General features: G+C 48.2%; 1 protein-coding gene across 2 annotated transcripts in view; it reads left to right on the top strand.

Moving 5' to 3' along the window:
• Positions 1-24,870, top strand: part of SCAF11 (SR-related CTD associated factor 11) — a 968,921-nt gene that overhangs the window by 464,195 nt on the left and 479,856 nt on the right. For both annotated transcript variants that reach the window (XM_085653364.1, XM_085653363.1), the window contains exon 8: positions 11,230-11,336. In XM_085653364.1, coding sequence (XP_085509490.1) covers positions 11,230-11,336 — 107 coding nt within the window. The remainder of the gene's footprint in view (positions 1-11,229; positions 11,337-24,870) is intronic.

The following is a 24,870-nucleotide window of genomic DNA, read 5'->3' as shown; positions in this document are numbered from 1 at the left end:
ATCACTACCTAGAGCAGCCTCGTAATCTTAAAGCAGTAGGGTCGAATTATTTAACTGTGATCCCTCTTGCTTTCTGATTATTTTTTTTTTTTTAAAGTCATTGAAAGTTAGTGTTATCATTTTTATTGCAAATAAACATATGTGGAAAGGATGATTTCCACCCCCCAGAACAAATCTCCATTCACATCCTGTAGTGGTGTACCCTTTTCAGAAGAAAGTTTTTATCTGTGCATTTCCCGAATGATAAACAACTTTGAAACCAAAGTCTCCATGGGACCAGTACCAAATCTTGGGGCAATGAAGAGCAAACTAGACATGAAACTAACACTCTTATGAAAGTCAGTACTATGTGGGATGTGGTCTGTCGGCTTAAACTGCCGACTTTGGTGCTGGAAACCAGAGTTCGAGCCTCGAGGTCGCGTCCACATCCTGTGATTCTGGGCAAATCATTTAATCTCCCTGTGCCTGAATGTGTAATGTAAATATGGTGCTCATGTAAAGCGCTCTAATACCTTCGGGTCGAGTTCGCGCTATATAAATATGCAAAAAAATAAATCCCAGATGAGACACCTGTCCTGGGAAACGCCTGCCTTCCTCAAGAAATGGAACACCAGTTGCTCTCCCCAATGCCTTATAACAGCAAGGGGGGGCTTAAAACACCATGGCTTCTAACTACGTATAGATGATGCGTCTTATCCCCCCGGAAAAAAATAATAGCCTCGGTTTGATCCTCTGTAGTTTTAGTTGGCTACGCTATAGGCCCCTCTAGAACTGTCAGCTGGGACCTTCTCCGCAACTTGTAAAGAACTTTGATTCAATCGTGAAGTTAGTGGAAGACCATTCTCCATGGTATCGAGGTGCTGCTCCAACTTTTTTAATGCCTATTCAAAATTTCACAATCTTCCTTGGAACTGCTCTATTTCAGTACACACAAGTCCTTTAGTCAGTCTCCTATCGCCACTTCACTATAAGGTCCCAAGGAATTTGAGTCATTCCCACTTGACATCACTAGGCCTCCACCATCTTCAAGAGAGAGCGAGGCCTATTGAGTGAGGGCAGCATTGAGCTTCCCAGCTATTCCTTTGCCATGATTAGGCACAAAGTAGGGTAATCTACAACATGATCCTGGTTCTTGAATGGGGAACCCCCATTCAGAGCTACCCCGCCAGACAAGCCAGGCACCTCAAAGTAAAGATTGCTTTGGGAATAGCTAGTGAGTGCTTTAGTGTGTTGATGGTCATAAGTCACCACATAAGTCCACTGGAGAAAGGAGACCCCAACCCCCTTTCCTTTTGTGGCCCTATGCTTCCAGGATCTCCCTACATGGGATGTTTGAGCAGTGAAAATAAGAGCTATTGCCTAGGCTCAAAGGAAAAGCAAACATCACTGCTGCAGGCTAACTCCACCCTCCCTTTATGGAAGATTTAAAGGAAGGGCATTTAGCAGCCCAGTAGTAGCTGAAAATAGTTCTAATTGGTTTGAGTAAGTGACCTTCTGATGGATACATCTGCCAGTGGATATCTCACCTTGTCAATATCCCCTGCGCCAGCAACATTTGGAAATTTTTGTGGCTCTCCACGCTGACGAGGACGACATCACAATAGCATGGCTCCGCTCGCGGCTCTGCTGACATCACTGGAGCCATATGAGTGCCTCGTCGGCGTGATGACGTCAGTTCCCTTTTTTCCGCTCCGTCGACACTAACGGTTTTTTGGGACTCTCCGTAGCTTTTCTAGTTACTTTGTGTTTCTGCTGTGTTTCTGGTCTTATCTTGCTTCTTTCTCAAGGATGTCTACAAGGAATCTGGGGTTCAAACCCTGTAGGGAGTGTGGAAAACATGTCCATCGCGAATCCACACAAGGATTGTATCTGGTTCCTGTCTTCAGATCACGACGTCGAGGGGTGCTCTTGCTGCCGCAAGATGAATCCAAAGGCATTTAAGGAGAGAGAAGCCAATCTACTTGTAGCGAAGATGAGGAAGGAGAAGAGAGGTCGAAGGCGTTCGAGATAAAGATCCAGGTCGAGGTCGGGTTAGAAGTAGACGTCGGGTCATGCTTCAAAGTCAAAGAAGCATAAAAAGAAGAGGCATGGCTCGCAACGCCGTTCGGATAAGGAGGCGGCTCTGAGATCGACTTCACCAGTTCCTCAACGTCGTAAGGACTATGTATCTCCTTCTCCTTCTGTGTCGAATCCGGCTTCACCTGTTAGCCCAGCTTCGTCTGCAGCTTCTCCGGAGCGTGCTCCGGCTCCGGTGGAAGAGGCTCCGATTCCTGATGAGTCGTCGACTCCAATGGCTCCACTGTCTGCGCCGATTGGCCCGAGTCCGGTAATGCCTCAGTCTGAGCCTTACCCCCCTTTTCCTGGCCCGGGGCAAGACCCATCGCATTATTTGAATGCTGTGTATGGTGTCTTTTCAAGCGCTATGTACCCCTCTGGAGCACCTTCGGGTCCCATGGGTCCAATGGCCTTTAATTTGGGGGTTCCTCAGGCCTATGCTCAGGCTCCCTTTATGCCATTCTTTCCAGTGGCGCCGTCTTGGCATCTCCCGGTGCCGAGGACGTCGACGCCGCTTCCTTCTTCTCTGGCTTCACCAACTCAACCTCGTTCGTCTCAGGCTGTGCCCCCGGATTCGTGTTCAACGCCGGCTCCGTCTGAGTCGTGTGCAGCGCCGCCAACGCCGGTTCTGAGGATTAGATCCAGGCGAGAGGCACAGAAAATTTTGGAAGAGCAGAGTTATCAGGCGGAAGAAATGAAAGAGGGTGAGCTCCTAGAGTCAGATGACATGTTTGAAGAATTAAAGGAGGCAAGTGGCCGTGATTTGTCCCCATAATGGGAGCTTTCTCCTCCTTCAGATGCTCCCTCTAAGGATGTGGCTCCTTACCACACTGTCATAAGGAAAGCTGCGGAGCTCTTGGACTTGCAGCTCCCAACGGCTGATTTTAAATCCAACATCCTGACGGTTCTTCATTCTCCCTCCACTGTGGTAGAGCCTTTGCTTCCTTTTAATGATGCCATCACTGAGCCAGTCATGGAGGTTTGACGTAAGCCCTTTTCAGCTCCGGCAGTGTCTAGATCTGTTGCTAGGAGGTACAGGGCGGCTCCAGGAGATCCAGACTGCCTAACATCCCATCCTTCTCCTGAAAGTCTGGTGGTTCAAGCTGCCTGTTCAAAGAAGTCATCTGGGGCATTTCCACAAGTTCCTAGTGATAGGGAGTCGAAAAAGCTTGATCAGTCGGCCAAGAAAGTGTTCTCGGTGAGTATGGCCTTGAAGTCCACAAATGCCACCTGTATTTTGGGCTGTTACATCCACGCTCTTATGGATTCTACAAAACAGCTGGCTCCTAAATTGTCTGAGGAGGACAGGCAGAATTCTAATGCGGTCTTGTCGGACACTTAGGCGGCTGCAGGACCGGTTATTCAGAGTGGCTTGGACGCTGCGGACTCTGTTGCCAGGATCATGGGCCCCTCGGTTGCCACAAGGAGAAGTGGTTGGCTTAAATCGTCGGAGTTCTCTCCAGATGTGCAGGCAACACTTCTGGACCTGCCCGTTGATGGTTCTGGGCTGTTCGGAAAGAAAGCAGATGCAGCCTTGGAAAGGTTCAAGGACAGCAAAGCCACGGCTAAGTCTCTGGGCCTGCAGGCGCAGCCTAGAGGTTACTCTTACAAGAGGTACAGAGGTTTAGGGAGGTCGTCCTTTCGGACCTATAGGCAGCCTCAGCAGCAGCAGAAGATCCTGTATAAGAGCTACAGGGGCAGGAACAGAGGTCGTCCACGAGGTCGTCAGCTCTCCTCCTCCTCCTCCCTCCCACCACTGCAAAGCAGCCCTAGATCCTCCATTCTGGATAATGTTGGTCCTGTGGGGGGTCAGCTTACCCATTTTCTACAAGATTGGGAATCGGTCACTACAGACCTTTGGGTCCTAAATATTGTAAAAAATGGGTATGCTCTTCCCTTTCGGGAATTCCCTCCAAGTTACCCTCCTTGCCAAGGTGCTTGCTCGGAGGACCACCTTCTTCTCTTGCAGGAGGAAGTCCTACATTGCTGAAAAAAGGTGCGATAGGGGTGGTTTCAGAGTGGGAAAGGGGTCAGGGATGCTACTCCTGGTATTTCCTGATACCCAACAATGATGGCAGGCTACGTTCAATCCTGGATCTCAGGATCTTGAACCTTTTTCTGAAGCAGGAGAAGTTCAAGATGCTCACCCTTGCGCAGGTTCTTCAAGCGCTGCAACAGGAGGACTGGATGGTGTTGATCGACTTGCAGGATGCGTATTTTCATATTCCGATCCTGGAGTCGCACAGGAAGTATCTCCGTTTTACGGTAGGGTCGCAACATTATCAGTTTGCGGTTCTCCCGTTTGGTCTTACTACTGCACCTTGAGTCTTCACCAAGGTGATGGCAGTGGTGGCAACCCATCTCAGAAGGTCGGGGATTCCAGTTTCCCCCGATCTGGACGACTGTCTGATAAAAGCTGAGTTGCCAGAGAAAGTGCTTCATCATCTGCAGGTTACAACTCAGCTGTTGTACAAGTTGGGTTTCTCGATAAACATGCCCAAATCTCACCTGGTGCCCTCTCAGCGCAACCTGTTCATAGGGGCGGTACTGGACACTACTGTGTGTCGAGCATTCCCACCTCCACAAAGGATTCTCGACATACAGGAAATGATTCCCTTTTTTAACAATGGAGTGGTCGTTCCAGACCTGAAGGTCCTTCGTCTGCTCGGTCTGTTTGCTTCCTGCTTTCTGTTGGTCAACCATGCACGCTGGCATATGAGGCGCTCCAGTGGTGCCTCCGCAGGCAGTGGTATCAGCACAACGGAGATCTCAGGGAGTCTGTGAGGAACCCCAGAGAAGCTGCAGCGGATCGGTTTTGGTGGAGTGTAGAGGGCAAACTGTCTCGAGGAAATCCCTTCCATCTACCTCCATAGGTGGCCACAGTGATAACGGACGCATCCACTTTAGGGTGGGGTGCTCATCTGGGGGATCTGGAGATCAAGGGTCTTTGGTCTCCTGAGGAAAGGTTGCTTCATATCAACCTTCTGGAGTTACGGGCGATACGTTTGGCGCTCAAGGCCTTCCTCCCTTCCCTTCGCAGTCAGTCTGTTCAAGTCCTGACGGACAACACTACCGCGATGTGGTATGTCAACAAGCAGGGAGGAGTGGGGTCGCATTGTCTCTGCAGTGAGGCTCTGCGTCTCTGGTCCTGGGTTCAGGATCATCAGATTTGTCTGTTTGCAAATCATCTGGCCGGAGTTCTGAACGTGCGTGCACAGTCTGTCGGCAGTTCTCTGCCTACCACGTGTGGAGGCTCCATTTGGAGGTGGTTCGTCACGTCTTTCGGACGTGGGGAACTCCTCGGGTGGACCTGTTTGGCACTCATGAGAACGCTCACTGCCCGTCATTCTGCAGTTTTCAGTATCCAATGCAGGGATCTTTAGGGGACGTGTTTCAATTGAGATGGGACTCACATCTCCTTTACGCATTTCCTCCCATACCCTTGATTCCCCGGGTTCTGAGGAAGATTTGCCAAGACCGGGCTCATGTCATATTGATCGCCCTGGATTAGCCAAGAAGGGTGTGGTATACAGATCTTCTTCACCTCTCCTCGTGCCCTCCGCTCCGTCTCCCTCTCAGGGCAGACCTCCTCTCGCAGTCGCAGGGGCAGGTTCTACACCCCCACCGCCAGAGCTTACACCTTCATGCCTGGAGATTGAACGGGGCAACCTGAATTCTTTTTCTCTCCCTCATGACGTGGTGGATGTGATTTTGTCTGCCAGGCGTCACTCCACCAAGTCTATCTATTCCTATAGGGGGTCCAAATTTGTCCATTGGTGTGGGGAGAAGTCTATTGACCCTTTGAGGGCTCGTTTATCCAGTCATCCTTCAGTTTGCTCTCTCTAGCTCAGCAAGGCTTTGCTGTGGCTACTCTGAAGGGTTATTTATCGGCTTTGTCGGCTTTCCTTTGCTTGCCGGATCAGCGGTCTTTGTTTAAATCACCTATTGTGTTACGGTTCATTAAGGGCCTTACCAACAAATTTCCGCCCACTCCATTTATTGTGCCTCAATCGGACTTAATTCTTGTCTTAACTTACTTGATGGGTTCTCCCTTTGAGCCCTTGCACAAGTGTCCCTTAAGGCTTTTATCTTTTAAAACAGTCTATCTCATTGCCATTACCTCTGCAAGGAGGGTAAGTGAGCTTCAAGCTCCGAGTCCGAAACCCCCGTTCTTGACCATTCATGCTGAAAGAATGGTACTCGGGACCAGGGCTGCTTTTCTGCCTAAGGGGGTAACTCCTTTCCATCTGGGGCAGTCCATTACCCTTCCTACCTTCTATCCTCCCCCTCACCCTTCCAAGGAGGAGGAGCGGCTTCAGCGCTTGGACCCTAAGAGGGCGGTGAGCTTTTACCTCGATAGAACTAAAGACTTTCGAGTGGATGACCAGCTCTTCGTGGGCTTCATTGACTGCAGGAAAGGCAGAGCGGTGCACAAGCGCACCCTTTCCAGATGGATTATCTTGTGCATCAAGATCTGTTACTCTTTGGCCGGTAAGGAACCTCGAGAGGGTATAAGGGCTCATTCTACCAGGGCAAAGTCTTCTACATCTGCCTTATCTAGAGGTGTTCCTGTGGAGGACATTTGTAGAGCGGCAACTTGGGCCTCCCTCCACACTTTCGTGAAGCATTACTGCTTAGATACAGAGGTGAGGAGGGACGGACATTTTGCACGTTCCGTCCTTCAGGACTTTTTGGTATAGAAGGGTGGACACCCTCCACCGGGATTGGGGACTGCTGTGGGAATCTATTCACAAAGTGAGGAATCCACTGGCAGATGTATACATCAGAAGAACAAGTTACTTACCTTCGGTAACGGTTTTTCTTGTGGATACAGTATCTGCCTGTGGGTTCCTCACTGACCCACCCGCCTCCCCGTTGTCCACCCTTGTATAACTACAGTTGTAATAATGTGTCTAATTTATCTTTTTACTGTCAAAGGAAGTGTTATTTTTTTTGCTTTCCTGCATTGACTTCACACTGTGTTGGTTTGTATATTATGTACTGTGTATACTGTATATATATTGTTGTTGGTCCGTCCGTGTGCCTCGAAGGCACAGGAAAAAAAGGGTGGAACTGACGTCATCACGCTGACTAGGCCCTCTTATGGCTCCAATGACGTCAGCGGAGCCGCGAGCGGAGCCATGCTATTGTGATGTTGTCCTTGTCGGCGTGGAGAGCTACAAGAATTTCCGAATGTTGCTGGCGCAGGGGATATTCACAAGGTGAGGAATCCACAGGCAGATACTGTATCCACCAGAACAAGCGTTACCGAAGGTAAGTAACTTGTTGTTCTCCATACCACCAGAGTCCTAATCCTGGTGATCGGTTGTAAGAGAGTTACCACTAGGGAGGCGGGGGAAAGGATTTCTGCCCCATTTCCCAGTTTTCTTGAATGCTTCCTAAACCAGACTACACAGTACATGTGATTACTTTAATGCAATCATTTATTTTTGGATCAAAACCGCCTTAACAAAGTAAGTCTTTCAATAAAAAAACTAATTAATATTGCACGAATTATGAAGTGCATTATACACGTTTTCCTCAAATTTACATTCAAGGATCATACAGACTTAACTGATAACTCCTTTAAATCAAGTCTCAAATACCATAACCAATTAGTTCACTTGCCAGTATCAGCAATCTAGTCTGATCAAAGGTATAGGCTTTCTTTTGTCAAAAGTCTTTAATATATGCATTGCGGTACCATACTGAACTTTAAGAATATGCAAGGTTTTGCATAACTTTGGAGCAGACCACTGTTCTACACATCTAAAGTCAGCTAAAAGTGGTTTGGTCTATTGGTTCAGTCAGTGCTCGGGAGATCAGCCATGGTTTCTTAATGCGTTTTTTCCTCCTTTTTTGCCCACAGCCATGTCCTTATGAGGACTGTTTTAACAAAAGATATGTATGTGCATTACATTTTGCGCTCTTGTCTGTAGTTTAAACCGTTTCAGTGGTGTGGATTGCGTGAGTTTTCTTCATAAGAGTTTCCTGTGCCTAAAGTTACAGATTTACCATTTAGATGGCCCCCTCAACTCAACACTTATAAGTCCCTTGTCATTGCGTTTGCCTTCTATAGCTCTAACCGGACTGACAAACACTTCTCGTAGCTTCACACTCAAAGATTTTGTTACTTGAACACAACTGCTCAATATTGCTGCACTTTTTTGTTGACTAGAAGGATGTAAGCAAATAAGGATACCTAAATCAAATTATTCAACTGCTCCAAAAAATCTCAGACTGTGCTTTATGCCAGACTTTCATGCATTCTTCTGCCCCATTTTCTTTTTTTTTGACCTATGCATTCTGTTAACCCTGTAATACATTTACTTTGATCACTCACTACTGTGATGGAGATAAAATACTGAATATAATGAAGACTTGCACCTAGCATCCCTCCCCGTTTGTGAAGCTAATTACCCAATATGTCATCTAATAACGAGCAAAACCGGGGATTGCCAAAGTAATCTAGTCAATCTACCACAGTATGTTATCTCAATTTTGACATAGGTATTAACTATTCTGATTCCCTTTCCTCAACTTCCTGCAGGGTATATCTCTCCTTCATGGGTTCTGATTAGTTGCCTCTTTCCTGCATTTCAATACCGCAATAAAAGCCCACCTTTTCTAGTAGGAGATTCAAAAGGTTAGCTGACTCGCTATCAGTATCCCAAACTTGCCAGGAGAAGCAATTTATTATGTTATACTTTCTTTTGCCTTGTTACCATGATGCACCCACAATTTCTTGCCACTTTTTAAAGTAGCCACACAAGCATTGTCTACTGTACCCTGGTAAGTGTGTACAACATTTTGTATAAAATGGTACTGATGGTTGTAAATGTACATTCACAATGCCCTATTATCTAATGGATTATTCTGTCCCCCTATCTGCCTCATACTAATGTCATATTATGTAGATTTGTAAAGTGCACTATCACCCGGGAGGGTAACCTGGCACTGAGCAGGTGAGTTTAGCCAAACCTATGGCCTACTGGAGCTACTCGAAGCCAGGTCTTCAGCTTCCAGCTGAATTCAAGAAGTGAGGAGGAGACTCTTGAGTGTAGTGGCATTCCAAGCTTTAGGAGCGATGTAGGAGAAGGCTTGACCGCTGTCTGGTTTTCTCTTTGTGTGGGATGTGTGTAAGTAGCATTCCAGAGGGGCAGAGGTGACAGAAGGTTTGTGAAAGCAGATGCAATTGTAGAGGTATGCTGACTACAGATTCTCTAGGTCAAAGTGCCTCAAACATCTTCGGCCCAAGAGAGCTGGGGTTATACCTAGTCTGAGGCTCCTGAATCGGCACTTGCACAGCCCCACCGCCAAGCCAATCTTAAGGGTCGTACGTGCCAAACTGCTCCCAGCACAGTCCTACGGCCACCTGGCTTTTCCAGGTAAAATGGATTAATTCCTTGCAAATTATCAAACAACGTCCTATAAGAAAATACTTTCCGCTCCCCAGCATGCAAGGAGGTTGAGGCTCTAGCTGGGCCTGGCAAGTGCAGATCTTCACTGCTTAGGCGATTTTATTAAAATTGTATATCTGCTCTCTGCGCCCCTCAGCTCAATCCCTGAAAGAACAACTTCAATCTATGTTCACGGACGAACTCCCACTGGCACAGACAGCTGCACTTGGCCATCTCCACACTGAAGATTGAAACCACAAACCTGTCTAACCCAACTATTCCCCTGTCAACGTGGAAAAAAACAATAAAAAAACAAATCATCCAAGTGTCATTTGAGAGACGTTGCAAGGCTTCCAAAACAACCCCTCTTTACAGCCCTGGACACCTCATATATCAAAGGGAAACCTCAACCAACCTTCAATTACTCCATTCAACTACAGACTCGCAACAAAATTACTTATGAGGCTGGTAGCCTTTCCAATTGACGACTTTAATCCTCTTTGGACTCGGAGGAATGGACAGCTTTGTAATTATCTTAGGCACTGCAAGGAAGCATCTGATTCGTGCTTTAGCAATAATTCCGTTCAAGTTCTAGCAAGGGCTGGGAAGTTTATTAACGTTATTTTAACCGCACTGCACACAGCTCAACATCAAGAAATAGACAAAGAACCGGGGGCATGGGGTAGAATCTGGGGTCAGTGGAATGTGTATCGAGGGACTATCTGTTCTCCCCCCCTGGTGGATGCGTCTGAGTTTGCTTTGTCCCCCTGATCCTTGAGGGTTCCTTGCTTAATTTGTTCATCTGTGTATAGGTTTGGTTTTCCCGTGGCCCCCCCCTCCCTCTCAGACCCCCTTTTTATTGACCACCCTATGGTGGTCGGGTGTGGAGTTCCTCTGCTGTGGTTAGACGCCCTTTCAATGTTTCTCGCCTTGCTTTTTGGTTTTTTATTTTATTTATTTATTTTTAAAAAGGGTGTATCCCGACGTCCCTTATGTGCAGTCTGATCTCCTGTACTTTAGCGGAGCCCCTGTGGGCCAGTCATTGTTTTTTGAACTGCTTGAACATCTCTGAATACTAGCGGCCGGCCCAGGAGGTTGTAGGCCCGTGCTTGTACCCTTTTTCTCTGCACAATAAAGCTTTTTTACCCACAAAAAAAAAAAAAAAAAAAAAGAAATAGACAAAGAGCATGAGATGGGCTTCAGCGGGTTAAATCTGATCACCTTGTAGAGTCTAACAACGCACTTTCAGAGACTACTCAGTGAGAGTTTTTGAAGCAATCCTAAATTCTCTTATATTGCTATTGCACAAATGGGCTTTGCTGAAAGCCAGGTATCTGCATCTGAAGTAACTTTGGGATACCTTGCTATTGCCTTTTGCACTCCGCACTTTCCTTCTGGCACTAAACGGCTCATCTTGACAAACTTGACATCAACGAGAAATGCTGCTTTGGAATTGTCACTTATCTCGTACTGCTTGCTTTTATAATGGGTTTTCAATTAATGATGTATTAACGTGATGTTTATATGTTACGGTTTTAATTAACTGTATAATAAAGTGGAAGTGCCAGTGTGCTAACAGAGGACTTATCATGCAACAAGTAACAGTAAATTAAATCGTAATCGGGTAGAGAGCAAAAGCATAAAACCCGTTTGTACCATTCATGGCAGTAGACCTGTGAGGAAATGGTCCTTGTTTTTTGTATGTATAATTTATAAGAACTGTCCTAATAATGTAGGCTGAGTGGCCATTTTAACATAGTTGTTGTCTTTGCAGCCCAGAACAGTATCCTGTGCAGGCCGTTGTTACAGCAGTGATTTTAATCATGTTCATAACTCTGGCATCGTAACAGCAGACCACTCCAGAAGCTACACAAATCAGAGGTTAGTACTTCAATCTCAAATTACCCTCATCATTCATTTTAGAGCAATTTGGGATGAGTTGTACATCTCTAATTGATTTAAAAGCAAATGATTATAAGTATACCAGTATTTGCGCAGGTTTTGTTGGTTGTTTTAAGGTCTCCATGAATTGAACTAGCTGGATGAAATTTTGTAAAAATATATCTTTTTATTAATCCAGAGCTTAGCAATGTTAGGTGGCCATTTTAAAGTTTCCACAGTTTGTGGGTCGGGCCACTCCTGCAGCAGGAGTGCAGCTGTAATAAATGGTAGCAGCCCCCTCGCCCTATTAAACGGGGGCTACGTTTAATAGGGCGTGCGAGGTGCTTGGCTTGTTCCCCCCCCCCCCCCCCCCTCCTCCAAATCTAATGTGGATCAACTTGCTGAATGACTGTACCTTGCATTCATTGATGGGAAGGTGGAGCTTCCAGCCTCCACGCCAGGCCATGAAGAAAGCCCTGAAACTCAAAAGGCAGACTGCTATGGAAAAGCATCATCGGAGGAATGGGGATGACACGCCGGCTTGACTGTTTGACTATCCTGAGTGGGGAAATGAGAGAGGTGGCCCATATGGGTTTAACCGTGAGCTCACCCCTTTCATGTGGTTGTTTGCTTGTTATGTCTGACATTTTGCTATTGCTCACCTTAGACATTTTTTCTTCACTTCCTTCTATGTAATGTTTTACAGATTGATGGCCTGCTGGCGACCGCAATTTCCAGCAATAGCCAGATGATTCTTGTTACTTTGTTTTTGTGATTGACACATTTGTGCACTACACATCGTGCTGCACCACAAGACCCATGTATACATCGTAATTCCATAGACTCGCTGGGAGTTTGCATATATAGCTACATATGACCTCCCTTCATATTGTATCCCTTAATTTTCAAGACCTCAACACTCCGCTTAAACGTGGGGCGTTAATAAATTGGTCATGCCATGGAGACGTCTTTTACTCTGACTTTTTCCAAGAGTTTCCCACTACCATAGGGACGATATCGTGTTGGAAGGGGACTTTAATGTTCCCCTGGACTCTGGCCTGGACCGCTTCCATCCTTGACAAGGTGAGCCTCACCCCCCTCCAGCCTTGACACAGGGTATGGTTGACCTGACTTTGTTTGTTGCTTGGAGCCACCAGCACCCCCACGAACGGGACTATGCATTCTTTTCAGATGTCCACATAACTTATTCAAGAACAGGCTATTTTTTGATATCCCAGTCCTTATTGCCTGGTCTTATAGAAACTAAAATTGATGTTGGCGCTCTCTGATCACGAACCAGTTTTCCCCCGGCCGTGGACCCTAAACGAAGTTGCACTCAGAGTCCCAGCTCTTCTTGATCGTATTAAAGAGACCATTGAACATTACTTTCCTGAAAATGACACAGGGGCGTGGCTCTAGCGACTCTCTGGGATGGTGCAAACGATTTTTCATGGAGAGCTTGTAGGAAAGCAGGATCTGCTTTCATGGTCACCTCCACTCTTTGCTGGTGTCTTATTGTTTTACTGACTAGTCTGACTGGGATCCTGCTAATCAGGGCCCCAGTCTGTGCTTCTTCCCTAGATTGGACATGGTGAGTACTTGGGTACACCCCAGATTGGCTACTGGTGTGCCCTTTTAAGTACCTAATATATGGTACTAAGGTACCCAGGGCATAGGTACACCAGGGGTCCGCCATGGGCTGAAGCATGTATTATGCCACGCATGGGAGACCACTCAAATTGTGACTACCGGCCTACCATTGCAGGCTGTGTAAGCTGGTGCTAGCATCACTTAAAACAGATATGTTTCCTTATATCGGAGGTCCCTGCACTTGAAACCTATAAGTCACCCCTAAGGCGGTCTTTTCAATCATGAAGGCAGGGTGCTCAGTTATAAGTGTGAGGGTGCCCCTGCATGTGCCACGAAGTCCATTCTACCGAGTTGTAAGTGCATCAGCCATTACGATATATAGAGTGGCCATGCGTCATTATGTCATCTCTAAATTGGCTGCAACCAACCCTGTCGTGTTTGGTATCAAACATGTTGGAATCATACCCAACACCACAAACGGTGTTGGAGGTATGATTCCATGCACTGTAAAGATCCTCCTGCAGGCCCTCAGTGTTCCCAGCACCAGTCTTCTAGACCCGGACAGCAAACTATGGCTGCTGCCTACCAGAGACACGATTCTGCCCTCCTGCTGCTGAGCCAAACTTGAGCAGAGAAGGCAGGACGATATGTTTCCTGTCACAGGAAGGTGTGACCACCTCCCAGACAGGACTTAGTGTAGTGGGATGGGGGGGGGGGGGCGCTTGCTAGCGCCACTAGACTGCTTTGAAGGGCACATTTAGTGCCCTCCTTGCATACTCTAGTTGAAACTAGTTCTGGAAGCCATTGGCCCCCGCTCTGGCGCAAATCTGAACAAAGGGCATTGGAGTATCCTCCCTACTGTCCAGCTCCTTCTCTGGGAGGAACCCCTGAATCGTCCCAACCCTTGCATACTCTAGTTGAAACTAGTTCTGGAAGCCATTGGCCCCCGCTCTGGCGCAAATCTGAACAAAGGGCATTGGAGTATCCTCCCTACTGTCCAGCTCCTTCTCTGGGAGGAACCCCTGAATCGTCCCAACCCTTTCCTTAGGGTACTTAAGAGCTTACCTGTGGATGGGTCTCTAGATTCGACGTTGGACATGATTCAGATCTGATACCACTTCAACCGTCTGGGCACTTGGAACTTCTCTGGACTTCACTTTGGGAACTGAGACTGCAACTGGGAAGACTCCTGCTGCTCCTGGTCTCGTCGTCCAGCCAGTCATCTGCAAGGTCTGTGCCTGTGGTCCATACAGGTTCTTCACAGGACCTGTGGATATCCAAGACACCTAAAGGAATCTCCCTTTGAGTGAAGGAGTCACTCCTGAATCTGTAGGCACTGCAATGAAGGTGATCATTCTGCTGTTCCTGAGCGGACTCTGAAAGGTTCAGCAACACAGGTGGTGGTTCTGCAACTCCTTTGAGGCCTGCCCTGTCTTGACAGCAAGTTTAAAGTCCTTATCCCTCGTCGGAACCGCTGGAGCAGCACCCCTGTGCACTGCATCAACATGCCGTTGCCAAGGCTTGTTGACACTCCTCCAGAGATCTTCGGGCTCCAAGAAGCTCCAACCTCAAGCATCTCCTGAAGCCAAGATCTTGGCCTGCACCGTATCCTCTGCACCATGGGCCTTCATCCTTTGGTGAGCTGCTTGAGGTCCTCTTGCAACTTCTGTGCCTCCAGCCAGTGGGTCCTCTTGAGGGTCTTCTTTGGCTCCAGTGGGCTCCCCTGCTTGCGTGGGGTCTGCACTGACTAACCAGCTCGTGGTGAGTCAGTTGGACCTTGCTGGTCCCGGCAGTGCACTCTTTTCTACGACTACATTGGTTGCCGTTGCCAAGGCTTGTTGAAGCCCCTGCCGTGCCCTGAAATGCGACGTGGGACAGCTCGTGAACGCCTCCTGGTCTTCCAGTGTCACGTGGTCCGCACAGCTGCAACTTCAAGGGCACCGTAACTTCTCTGCATTGCCGACATCGTTGGGCATTCGTCGTCCGTGCCTCCTGGTCACTCCTAAGTGGCATAGACTCTGCTTGCAGGTACCCCTCATCTTGAATCCACCTTTGGGTCCCACCAGACTCTTTCACCTATTTCGCCAGCAGCACCCTTTCTGAAGTCCTCCATTGTGGTCCTGGTTCCTGGGTTATCCATGGGTGGGGTGACTCTCCAACCTACCATCTTCCTCTGGGTTTTTCTCAGGGTCCGCTGGGAAGGGTCCTTCTTTAATACTGCAACCGCAAGTTACCCATTGACTTGCATTGAGTACGCAGTCATGCTCCCACACTGCACACGGCCTCTGTGGGGTTCCTAGATAGTCACCTTGGGTGGCTCCTTGGGTACCCGACTCTTCTCTGTCTTCTGGGTCCAGTCTCGACTTATGTCGTGGTTTGCACTCCAGTATTTTAGTATAACGTTTGGTTTGCCCCTGGAGACCACTTTGTATTTCCAAAGTATTTGTGTGTGTGTGTATTGTCTTTATATCTCCTGGTAGGAGACATTGCAATGTGGAAGTAAGTGTTTATAATAAATGCATATTTTTTAACTACACTGTGTGGTTCTTTTTCACTTAACCTGAAGACCTAAGATGAAGTACTGTTAAAACAAGCTGCTTTAGACTTCTTCTGGGCTAAGCCTGAAGGCTGCTCTCCACAGCTACCACTTACTCCAGTATTGGAACTTTCATAGATTCCCATAGCTTGTATCATTCCCTGTCGTCGGAATGGGAGCCTCGGTAAATACAAAAATACCATAGCAGTAGGTACAAAAGAGAAAGAAAGGCTTAGGCCTCTTCTCATTTTGTAGCATATCCACCTTTTTGTAAAAGAGACCAAAATAATATAACCAATCAGATTAGCCTCACCCCATAGAACCCTCCTGAGAGAACCTCAGATCCTCAGATTTTCTACCGCACGTTGTGCAAGGGAGTCTCCACTGAGCTCTGCTCAGATTTCTCTTCAACTTCTGTGTTTTTTCAACTGTTTCTCTTCAGCGTTCTTCAGGATGTTGGACAAGGAGAAAAAGGCTTTATTCAAAGCCTGTGCTACCTGTTCAAAGAAAAGGGTTTATGTGGAGGACAAACATAAGGACTGTATTTATTGTTTGTATCCTGACCACAAGGCCACCAACTGCAAGATCTGTCGTACCTTCTCTTCAAAGACCTTGAGAACCGTGAGTGACGTTTGCTCACCTGGTTGCTAAAGTTAGTCACGAAAAGACCCGGTTTCGAGTGACCGTGAAGATGCCTCCTCTGCGACATCTTCGAGGAGATCTCTAAAGAGGGGTAGTTCCATCAGAGGAAAGACAGCAAAGACTGATCACCTCCGCCCGTCTTTTGCAAACAAGGCTGTTTCTGTCTGTTCGCCTATACAAATCTCTTCTAGGATCGATCTCATCTTGCATTCCCTTGATTCCGCATTGCAGACTTCGTTTCCGCCCGCTCCAAGAGCAATTGGATTTGCAGTGCGCCAGGCAGACTGCTCTTTTGACGACAAAGTACTCATCACTCCTCTTATGAAAGAGGCAGCCAGATGGTGGATGGTCAAAGACAATATCTGAAAGGGTCTCGCCTTCAGTCACCCCAGCTCCGTTGATACTCACCACAGACGCCTCTCTGGAAGGCTGGGGGGCAGTCTTGCAAGACCTTCAAGTGAGCGGCCGTTGGCGGCCCGAGCAACGTCTTCTCCACATCAACCTACTGGAGCTAAAAGCAATTCGTTTAGCTTTACAGGCTTTCCTTCCGAGGATTCGGAGATCCACCGTCCTTGTCCATACAGACAACACGACGGCCATGCATTACGTGAACAAGCAGGGTGGAACAAGGTCTCCTCTGCTGTCCAAGGAGGCACAAAAGATTTGGGAGTGGATTATCCTTCACCAAATTTCACTTTCGGTGGAACATCTTCCAGGTGCCACAACAAGACAGCGGATACGCTAAGTAGTCTCAAATCTGTGAGCCACGAGTGGGAATTTGATCAGCGCACTCTGGAGAAGGTTTTCAATCTTTGGGGCAGACCCTCCATAGACCTGTTTGCCACTCCAGAGAACAGGAAATGCCAGTCCTACGCAAGCAGGGAACACCATCAGGGATCATTGGGGAATGCGCTTTCGATGGCCTGGTCAGGCGCCTTTGTTTGCGCCTTTCCTCCAATTCCACGACTACTCAGGAAGCTCAAAGTAGAACCCTGCAGAATGATTCTAGTGGCACCAGCATGGCCCCGCCAGTTTTGGTTTACAGAGCTTCTCTCGCTCTCCCAGGATCACCCAATTCACCTGTGTCCAATTCCTTCTCTATTGACAATGTCCCAGTGCCAAGTGGTACATCCGGACCCGAGCTCTCTGCAGTTGACTGCGTGGCTCCTGAGCACAGAGAATTTCAGGGCTTGAATATCCCTCAAGAATGTAGAGGTGCTAGCTCAGGCCCGTGCACCAAGTACGAAAGAGACCTATCATTCAAAATGGAAACGTTTCTCCCTATGGTGCCGCCAACAGAAGATTCATCCTTTTTCTTCTGCTCCTCCTCAGATTTTTCCATATATTTTGTCTCTGGCCAAGTCAGGTCTTGCACATTCTTCTATCAAGGTTCACCTGGCGGCGATCTCTAGGTTCAGACGAACATCTTCAGGCCCTTCTCTTTGGTCTGCGAGAATCGTGAAACAATTTTTAAAAGGACTTTTTAGAGTTTTCCCTCCAGTTCGACCTCCTCCACCCGTGTGCCAGCTCAACTTGGTCCTTGCTCAACTCATGAGGCCTCCGTTTGAGCCAATTCATAGGGCGGATCTTAAATTTCTCTCATGGAAGGTGGTCCTCCTCCTCGCTTTAACATCAGCCAGGAGGGTTGGTGAACTTCAGGCTCTCACTATTACGAATCCGTTCTTGCAGTTCAAAAAAGACACTCTCATTCTGAGGATAAATCCAAAATTCATCCCGAAGGTTCCTTTTGGATTTTCATTTGAATGAACCAGTCATTTTGAAGTCTTTTTTTCCCTAGACCAACACCTCCAGCGGAGAGGTCTCTTCATTCTCTAGATGTTCTAAGGTGTTTAAAATGTTATATTCAATGCACCAAGGACTTCAGGAGATCTCCTCAGCTCTTTGTCGCCTTCAGTGCTCCTCGCAAGGGTTTTCACCTTTCAAAACAAGGGGTTGCTTGATGGATTGCCAGCGGCATCCACTACTGTCACCAAGCGGCTGGTAAGCCCCTAGAAGGGCGAGTCCGGGCGCACTCGACAGGATCAGTTTCGTCTTCAGCTGCTCTGTTCGCTGGAGTACCGATCAAAGACATTTGCAGGGCAGCTACATGGAGCAGTGCCCATACCTTCACGACACATTACTGCTTGGAATCTTCCACGCGGAGCGATGCTGCAGTGGGACAGGCTGTTATACGGAATATCTTTCAGTGAGCGGTGAGCTTTCCCTTCTAACCCGCCTTCCTGTTATTGGTTCGCACATTTTGTATCTGATGTTCACTGACTGATGTTTGGCAATTTTTATTTTCTCATGCTGATATACATGCAAGGTGATGTAATGTATTTTTACACAAAATGTGCTTCCTTTTTTCCTAACTGCTAGCTATTCTGATACAAGCTATGGTAATCTATGAAACTTCCAATACTGGAGTAATAAAACAAGTTACTTACCTGTAACTTTGGTTCTCCAGTATTGGTAACTTTCATAGATTTCCATGCGCCCACCCTCCTCCCCTGGGAAAGCTCAGCCTTTAGCATATTCTGTTATATTGTTCCACAACGGCTACGACAATCTTAGGCTCTGAGTTTCTGTCAGGAGGGTTCTATGGGGTGAGGCTAATCTGATTGGTTGTTGTATTATTTTGGTCTCTTTGACAAAAAGAGGTGGATATGCTACAAAATGAGATGAGGCCTAAGCCTTTCTTTCTCTTTTGTATCCACTGCTATGGTATTTTTTATTTACCGAGGCTCCCATTCCGACGACAGGGAATGATACAAGCTATGGGAGTCTATGAAAGTTACCAATACTGGAGAACCAAAGTTACAGGTAAGTAACTTGTTTTCTTAGAGAGCTTTCTAAGGTTGTCTAAGACCACTAAAATCACCATAAGGGTTTTCTGGATTAGTACAGGGTGCTACACTCACATAAGTGAACACCATATACTAAGCCACCCTCTGTCAACAATAATTAGAGACTCCGATAAGACACCTGGAGGCGTGTCATGGAGAAGGGGGCTTGCGTCCCCTGCGGGGTGTGCTGGAACATCTCTTGATGAAATTAACTGCTAAAAAACTGCTTTATATTAAACAAACCTAATATGAAAATGGGGACAAAGCGGACAGACTTAGTGCATCTATTTCACCCGCAATCACGTTCAGCAACTGGTAGATAAGGAGGGTTGCCTTCGCTGTGAGACGGAGGAGGGCTTAGCGGTTTTCAGTAACTACTACCATGCTCTTTACCAAACCCAACAGTTTGATGCTCAGTGGTAAAATGATAATCTGAGCACCTATTGCAGATGGAATGGAAGAGTTGCACCTCCTGGAGGACGAGATCACCCGGATGAGGTTCGTGCAGCAATTAGCAACATCTCTTCATTAAGGCACTTGGCCCGATGGCTACACTGCCACTTTCTACATAGGCAGTGCCTCTCTTCTGATTTTCTTGGGCCTGTTTTTAATACACTTTGAACATCTGGGGTGGTTACTGATACTTTGGAGTCGCACATAACTCTTCTGTTTAATCCCGGTAAGCCAGCTGCGCAAGGCCCTTCTTTTCAGCCCTCCATGCTTCTCAACTGCGATGTGAAGCTTGTTCGCTCCAATTCTCGTTGCTCACCTGCATGTTTTCCAGACTTTAGTTGCCCTGATATAGTCTGGCTTCATTTAAAAAGACAAACAAATGTTGACACTCGGCTGGCTGTGGCTCTTATGGAAGTAGCAAAGCGACTACTTCACCCAATAGCCTTTCTCTCTCTCGACACCGACAAGGTGTTAGGGTGAATTGGAGCTATCTTACTAAAGTCCTGGACAAAGTCCAGTTAGCCCTTGTTGGACTTGGCCCTTTTAGCAGGTTCACCCCTAAACTTTTTGCATTTCTCCCAGCCTTTTCTCGGTGCAGGGTTAGTGATTTTAGGTCTCTAGGCGCTTTTACACTGCTGTTCAGTATGAAGTGCGTGCGCTCTGTGTTACATTTGGTGAGATTGGCCTGCCCTCCCATAGGGATGCATTGGGGATTTCCTGCTAAGTGTCTCTCAGTGGTAATTCCTGTTGGGGGAGGAGCAGTGTGGTCAAGTCTAGTATCTATGAAATCGTGAGAATGAATGCTGCGCAATGGTGTGCGGAGATCCAATACACAAACCTATATAAGGACAGATCCCTAGTTAGGTTAAGGGGCCGAGAGGAACTCGATGAGGGAGTACACCCTCCCGTGTTTTAACACTATATCACTATAGGTACTCCCAAAGTGGACCAGTAGGCAAAATAAGATTTTTTTTGCTATCAGTACAAGTGTTGGTATGCCCTATTTGAAGAGATCCGTCATGACTATGAGAAATACCACTTTTAGAAGTTAGCCTTTCTGTGTGCCTGCCTGATGTGTATTGGCTGTCTGGTTTTGGAAGGTCAGGGCAGGCTGAGTCGGACCTGGGTTGAATAGAGAGGTCTGCTTTGGAGTATGGGGAGGGGTGACTCCTTGATCCGAGCAGGGCTGTGCCTGGCAAAGTAAATGATGGTGCCACCTCCCACTGTGTGTCTGGTGGTGGGCCCCCTCTCCCTAAAAGAGAGGATGCAGCCTCGTAAATAAAGTGACCCAAGTCGACACCAAACTGGTTCTAGCCGGGTTGAGTGATTTGTGACTTTCTCAAGAACAAAGACTTTTGGTAGTATAAGTAAAGGGGCTGAGACCCCATGAGGTTGTTCAGTTCTTGGTTGCTGTTCCTGCTGGGCCGTGCTGCTGCTGGGGCCCAGGGGAGGGCTTGCCTCCCTGGGCCCTGCATTGCCCCATGAAACTTTGCTTGTATCCTGGAAGAAGCGCTTTATTCTCCCTTGGACTTTGGTGATAGCACTTGGGGAGCTTTTCTTTTCTTTTCCAGAGCGCCTCTATTTTTGGACTGGCAGCGCCGAGCTGCAATCGTTCCCCTTCAGCTAGCAGCCTGGAGCTGCGATCATCCTGGAGGGAATCCCCGGCGTAGGGATTCCCCCGCATCGCGGCATTTAATTGTTCCCTAGCGGGTGCCCATGCCACTGTCCGTGTGCTTTAGAGGGTGCCTACCCCCCGGTATTGCAGCATTCTTGGTTTATGTTAATGGCGGGTGCCCACCCCGCCTTATGCGGCCTTAGCGGGAGCCTACCCCGCGTTCCACTTTGAGAGGATCAGCGCTGCGGCCCGGGCGAGAACAGGAAGCCAGGCAGGAGACGCCAGGACGTGGCGGAGCCTCTGGGAAAGCCGGAAGCGCGGGAGATCTGTCCAGGGCCTCGCAGGCTCCTTGGTAAAGTCCTGGGTCCCGTGAGGGGGCCCGGGTGGAGTGAGGGAGAGCCCCGCAATCGCGGCCGCGAGAAGGAAACGGCCTGGAGCCTCGCTGGCTCCATATCAAAGTCCCGGCCCCGAGAAGGTTGACCGGGTGAAGCTTGACGCATGGTGAAGCGGGACACCCGTGAGTGGGGAGAGCCCCGCAAGCATAGCAGCATGTTTTCTGCGGAGGGGGCCCGAGGCACATTGTCGGTGCCTGCCCTGCCGCATCCAGGGAAGAGTCCCGGGTCCCAGGAGGGGCCCTGGGAGAGGCAGCCTATGCAAGACGGGACTCCCGCGGTGAAGAGGGTGCCCCGCGTGAAGCCACCGTGTAGCCGGGCTGAGCAGAGACCGTGGGGAGCAGCGCAGAGTCCCGCGAGGCAGCCCAGTGAGTGAGTGAGGGAGTGAGGGAGGGAGTGAGTGAGGGAGTGAGGGAGGGAGGGAGGGAGGGAGGGAGGGAGGGAGGGAGGGCTGGGCGGGGACGCATGGCCTGCAGTTATCTTCCCTGAGCAGACCCGCCGTCGCGGGCCTCTCCAACGAGGTAGGCATGATTGTTTTAGAGCCCCGTGTGGCTCCAACGTGGGCAAAGTTGGTTAAGGGCCCCAGTGGGGGTCCCGAGGGCCAGTGGTGCCCATACTTTAGTCTAGTTTTGGCCATCCCAGCTGCCCTGCCTGACAGTGGGCAGCTGCAGCGTTTTGGGGGCAATTATGTTTAGAGAGCCCCAGTGGGTCCTGAGGGCTCAGTCGTGCCAGGGCCCCCTCCCATGACCCTCAGCTGCACTTAGTGCCAGATGCAACGTTTAGGTCTGCGCAATTGCACCCATGGATTCTGCTGCCTTGGCAGCCGACCTGACATTTTGGACAGAGGGTATTTGAGCCCCTTTGAGAAGGCCAAGGGGGACAGTTGGGTATAGGGCGCCAGGCCCTAATATAGTTCATGTGGTGCTAGGAAATGTGATGCATGTGGTCTGATTTATGCACCCTGCTTTATTGTCTGATTTGGTTCTGTGATTGTGAGGTTGTGTGTACTGTGTCTGTGTGAGTTATTCTATATTGTGATATATGCCTCTAGATATGGCGTAGGTAGGAGGTTATTTGCATACTGTATTTTATGTCTGAGTTATTCCCCAATGTGGGTTATGAAAGTGAGATTATTTTCCAACGTGAATTCTGTTTAGGAGATTAGGGTCTAATATGTTTAGGTATGAGATTTGCCTTCTGTGGATTATGCTGGTGAGATTATTCCCGAACGTGAGTTACGCATAGAAGGTTATAGTCTAATACGTTTAGACGTATGCGAAGATTGCATAATGTGTTTAGGCTTATGCAGTTGGCGCAGAATATATTTATCGCCTAATGTGATACTGTGCATGATATGATTTATGTTACAGGATAATGCTGAGTACCGTGGTTACCATTAATTACTGGTTGTGTTCTACGTTATCATATGTCAACATTTATGATCTTTACTAAGTGATGATTCTGACAGTGGCCCACGTGGCCCTGTCATGTGTATATAATCCCCTGTAAATATTGCCCAGTGTAAGTTGGCACAGTGTATATTGTGTGATTACCATCTAATGTGCTTTATGATAGTACAAAGGTCATTTTTGATATAACATTGTGTGGAGTTCCTTTTTGTGGTGTGCCTAGTATGTTGTTGCTGTGTGTGTTGCGCAAACGCTTTACACATTGCCACCGCGATAAGCTTGACTGCTCGTGCCAAGCTACCAAGGGGGTGAGCAGGGGTGATCATTGGCGTGTAACTTCCTTGCCCTGACTAGAGTGGTGGTTTCTGCCTGGCTTTGGTGCAAGCCTTAGCCAGCCAGAAATCCCATTTCTAACTGCCCTCAAAATTAAAGTTCATTTTGGCTAATTTTCAAAAGCCTACCGCCTAACTCAAAATCAATGGTTCATTCTGTCAACCCATTAAGCTCACGAGAGGCACCCATCGGGGATACCAGTTCTCCCCTTCCATATTGGCTCTTACGATGGAACCATTATTAGCAAAGATACAAGCCAACCCCAAGATTTCGGGAGTGGCGGTTGATGGAGTTCAGCATAAGCTTGCCTTATTTGCCGAGATCCTCTGCTTTATTACCACCCCAGTACCAAGGTTCATGCCCTAAAGGAGGAGGTGAATGCCTTCTCTCAGGTGTCTGGTTTCAATGTTACCTTCACTAAGTCATGGGGTATGGGAGTTGCTGATCCTCACTGTAGCCTAGAGGACCCCAATAGGCAGGCTTGCTTTCAGTGGAAGATGCCGGCCATCCCCTTATCTAGAAATCTAGTTACCCCCTTGAATGAAGGATTTATATACTTGCAATGTGTCCTCCATTCTCACTGCTCTTTTTAAGGACTTTTACTGCTGGGAGAAGCTAGAAATCTCGTGGTGGGGCAGACTTAGCCTGAAAACGGATTTTCTGTCCAGATTGTTATATATTCTTAAAACTCTCCCGCTTGCTCTCTCCCCTTAAGTAAGTAAGCATATTTAGGCAAAAATGCTGGCTTTTGAATGGAACAGAACATACCTGTACTCCTGAGGCGGAAGCCGGGAGGGTTTTTAAAACTGTCACTTCACTTTGCAGATCTTTTAAAATCACTGCACTTCGCCGTTTCTGACAGGACACAGCTTAGTCCTAGGCTGCACGCGCTGCTGATTACTAGCTGACGCGAGGGAAAGACTTGCATTTCCCGACGCCATTACCGGCGAGCCACGAAGACACGCCCCCTCGGAGGCCACGCCCCCCTGCTTGGGATATAAATAGACGCCGACTGCGAGCGCCTGACAGAACATACCTGTACTCCTGAGGCGGAAGCCGGGAGGGTTTTTAAAACTGTCACTTCACTTTGCAGATCTTTTAAAATCACTGCACTTCGCCGTTTCTGACAGGACACAGCTTAGTCCTAGGCTGCACGCGCTGCTGATTACTAGCTGACGCGAGGGAAAGACTTGCATTTCCCGACGCCATTACCGGCGAGCCACGAAGACACGCCCCCTCGGAGGCCACGCCCCCCTGCTTGGGATATAAATAGACGCCGACTGCGAGCGCCTGACAGAACATACCTGTACTCCTGAGGCGGAAGCCGGGAGGGTTTTTAAAACTGTCACTTCACTTTGCAGATCTTTTAAAATCACTGCACTTCGCCGTTTCTGACAGGACACAGCTTAGTCCTAGGCTGCACGCGCTGCTGATTACTAGCTGACGCAAGGGAAAGACTTGCATTTCCCGACGCCATTACCGGCGAGCCACGAAGACACGCCCCCTCGGAGGCCACGCCCCCCTGCTTGGGATATAAATAGACGCCGACTGCGAGCGCCTGACAGAACATACCTGTACTCCTGAGGCGGAAGCCGGGAGGGTTTTTAAAACTGTCACTTCACTTTGCAGATCTTTTAAAATCACTGCACTTCGCCGTTTCTGACAGGACACAGCTTAGTCCTAGGCTGCACGCGCTGCTGATTACTAGCTGACGCGAG

Source organism: Triturus cristatus, chromosome 4_1 (genome assembly GCF_964204655.1).
Source record: "Triturus cristatus chromosome 4_1, aTriCri1.1, whole genome shotgun sequence".
NCBI classification, from domain to species: Eukaryota; Metazoa; Chordata; class Amphibia; order Caudata; family Salamandridae; genus Triturus; species Triturus cristatus.
Note: the sequence above shows the minus strand (reverse complement) of the source record. Positions and strands in the feature narration are given on the sequence as shown.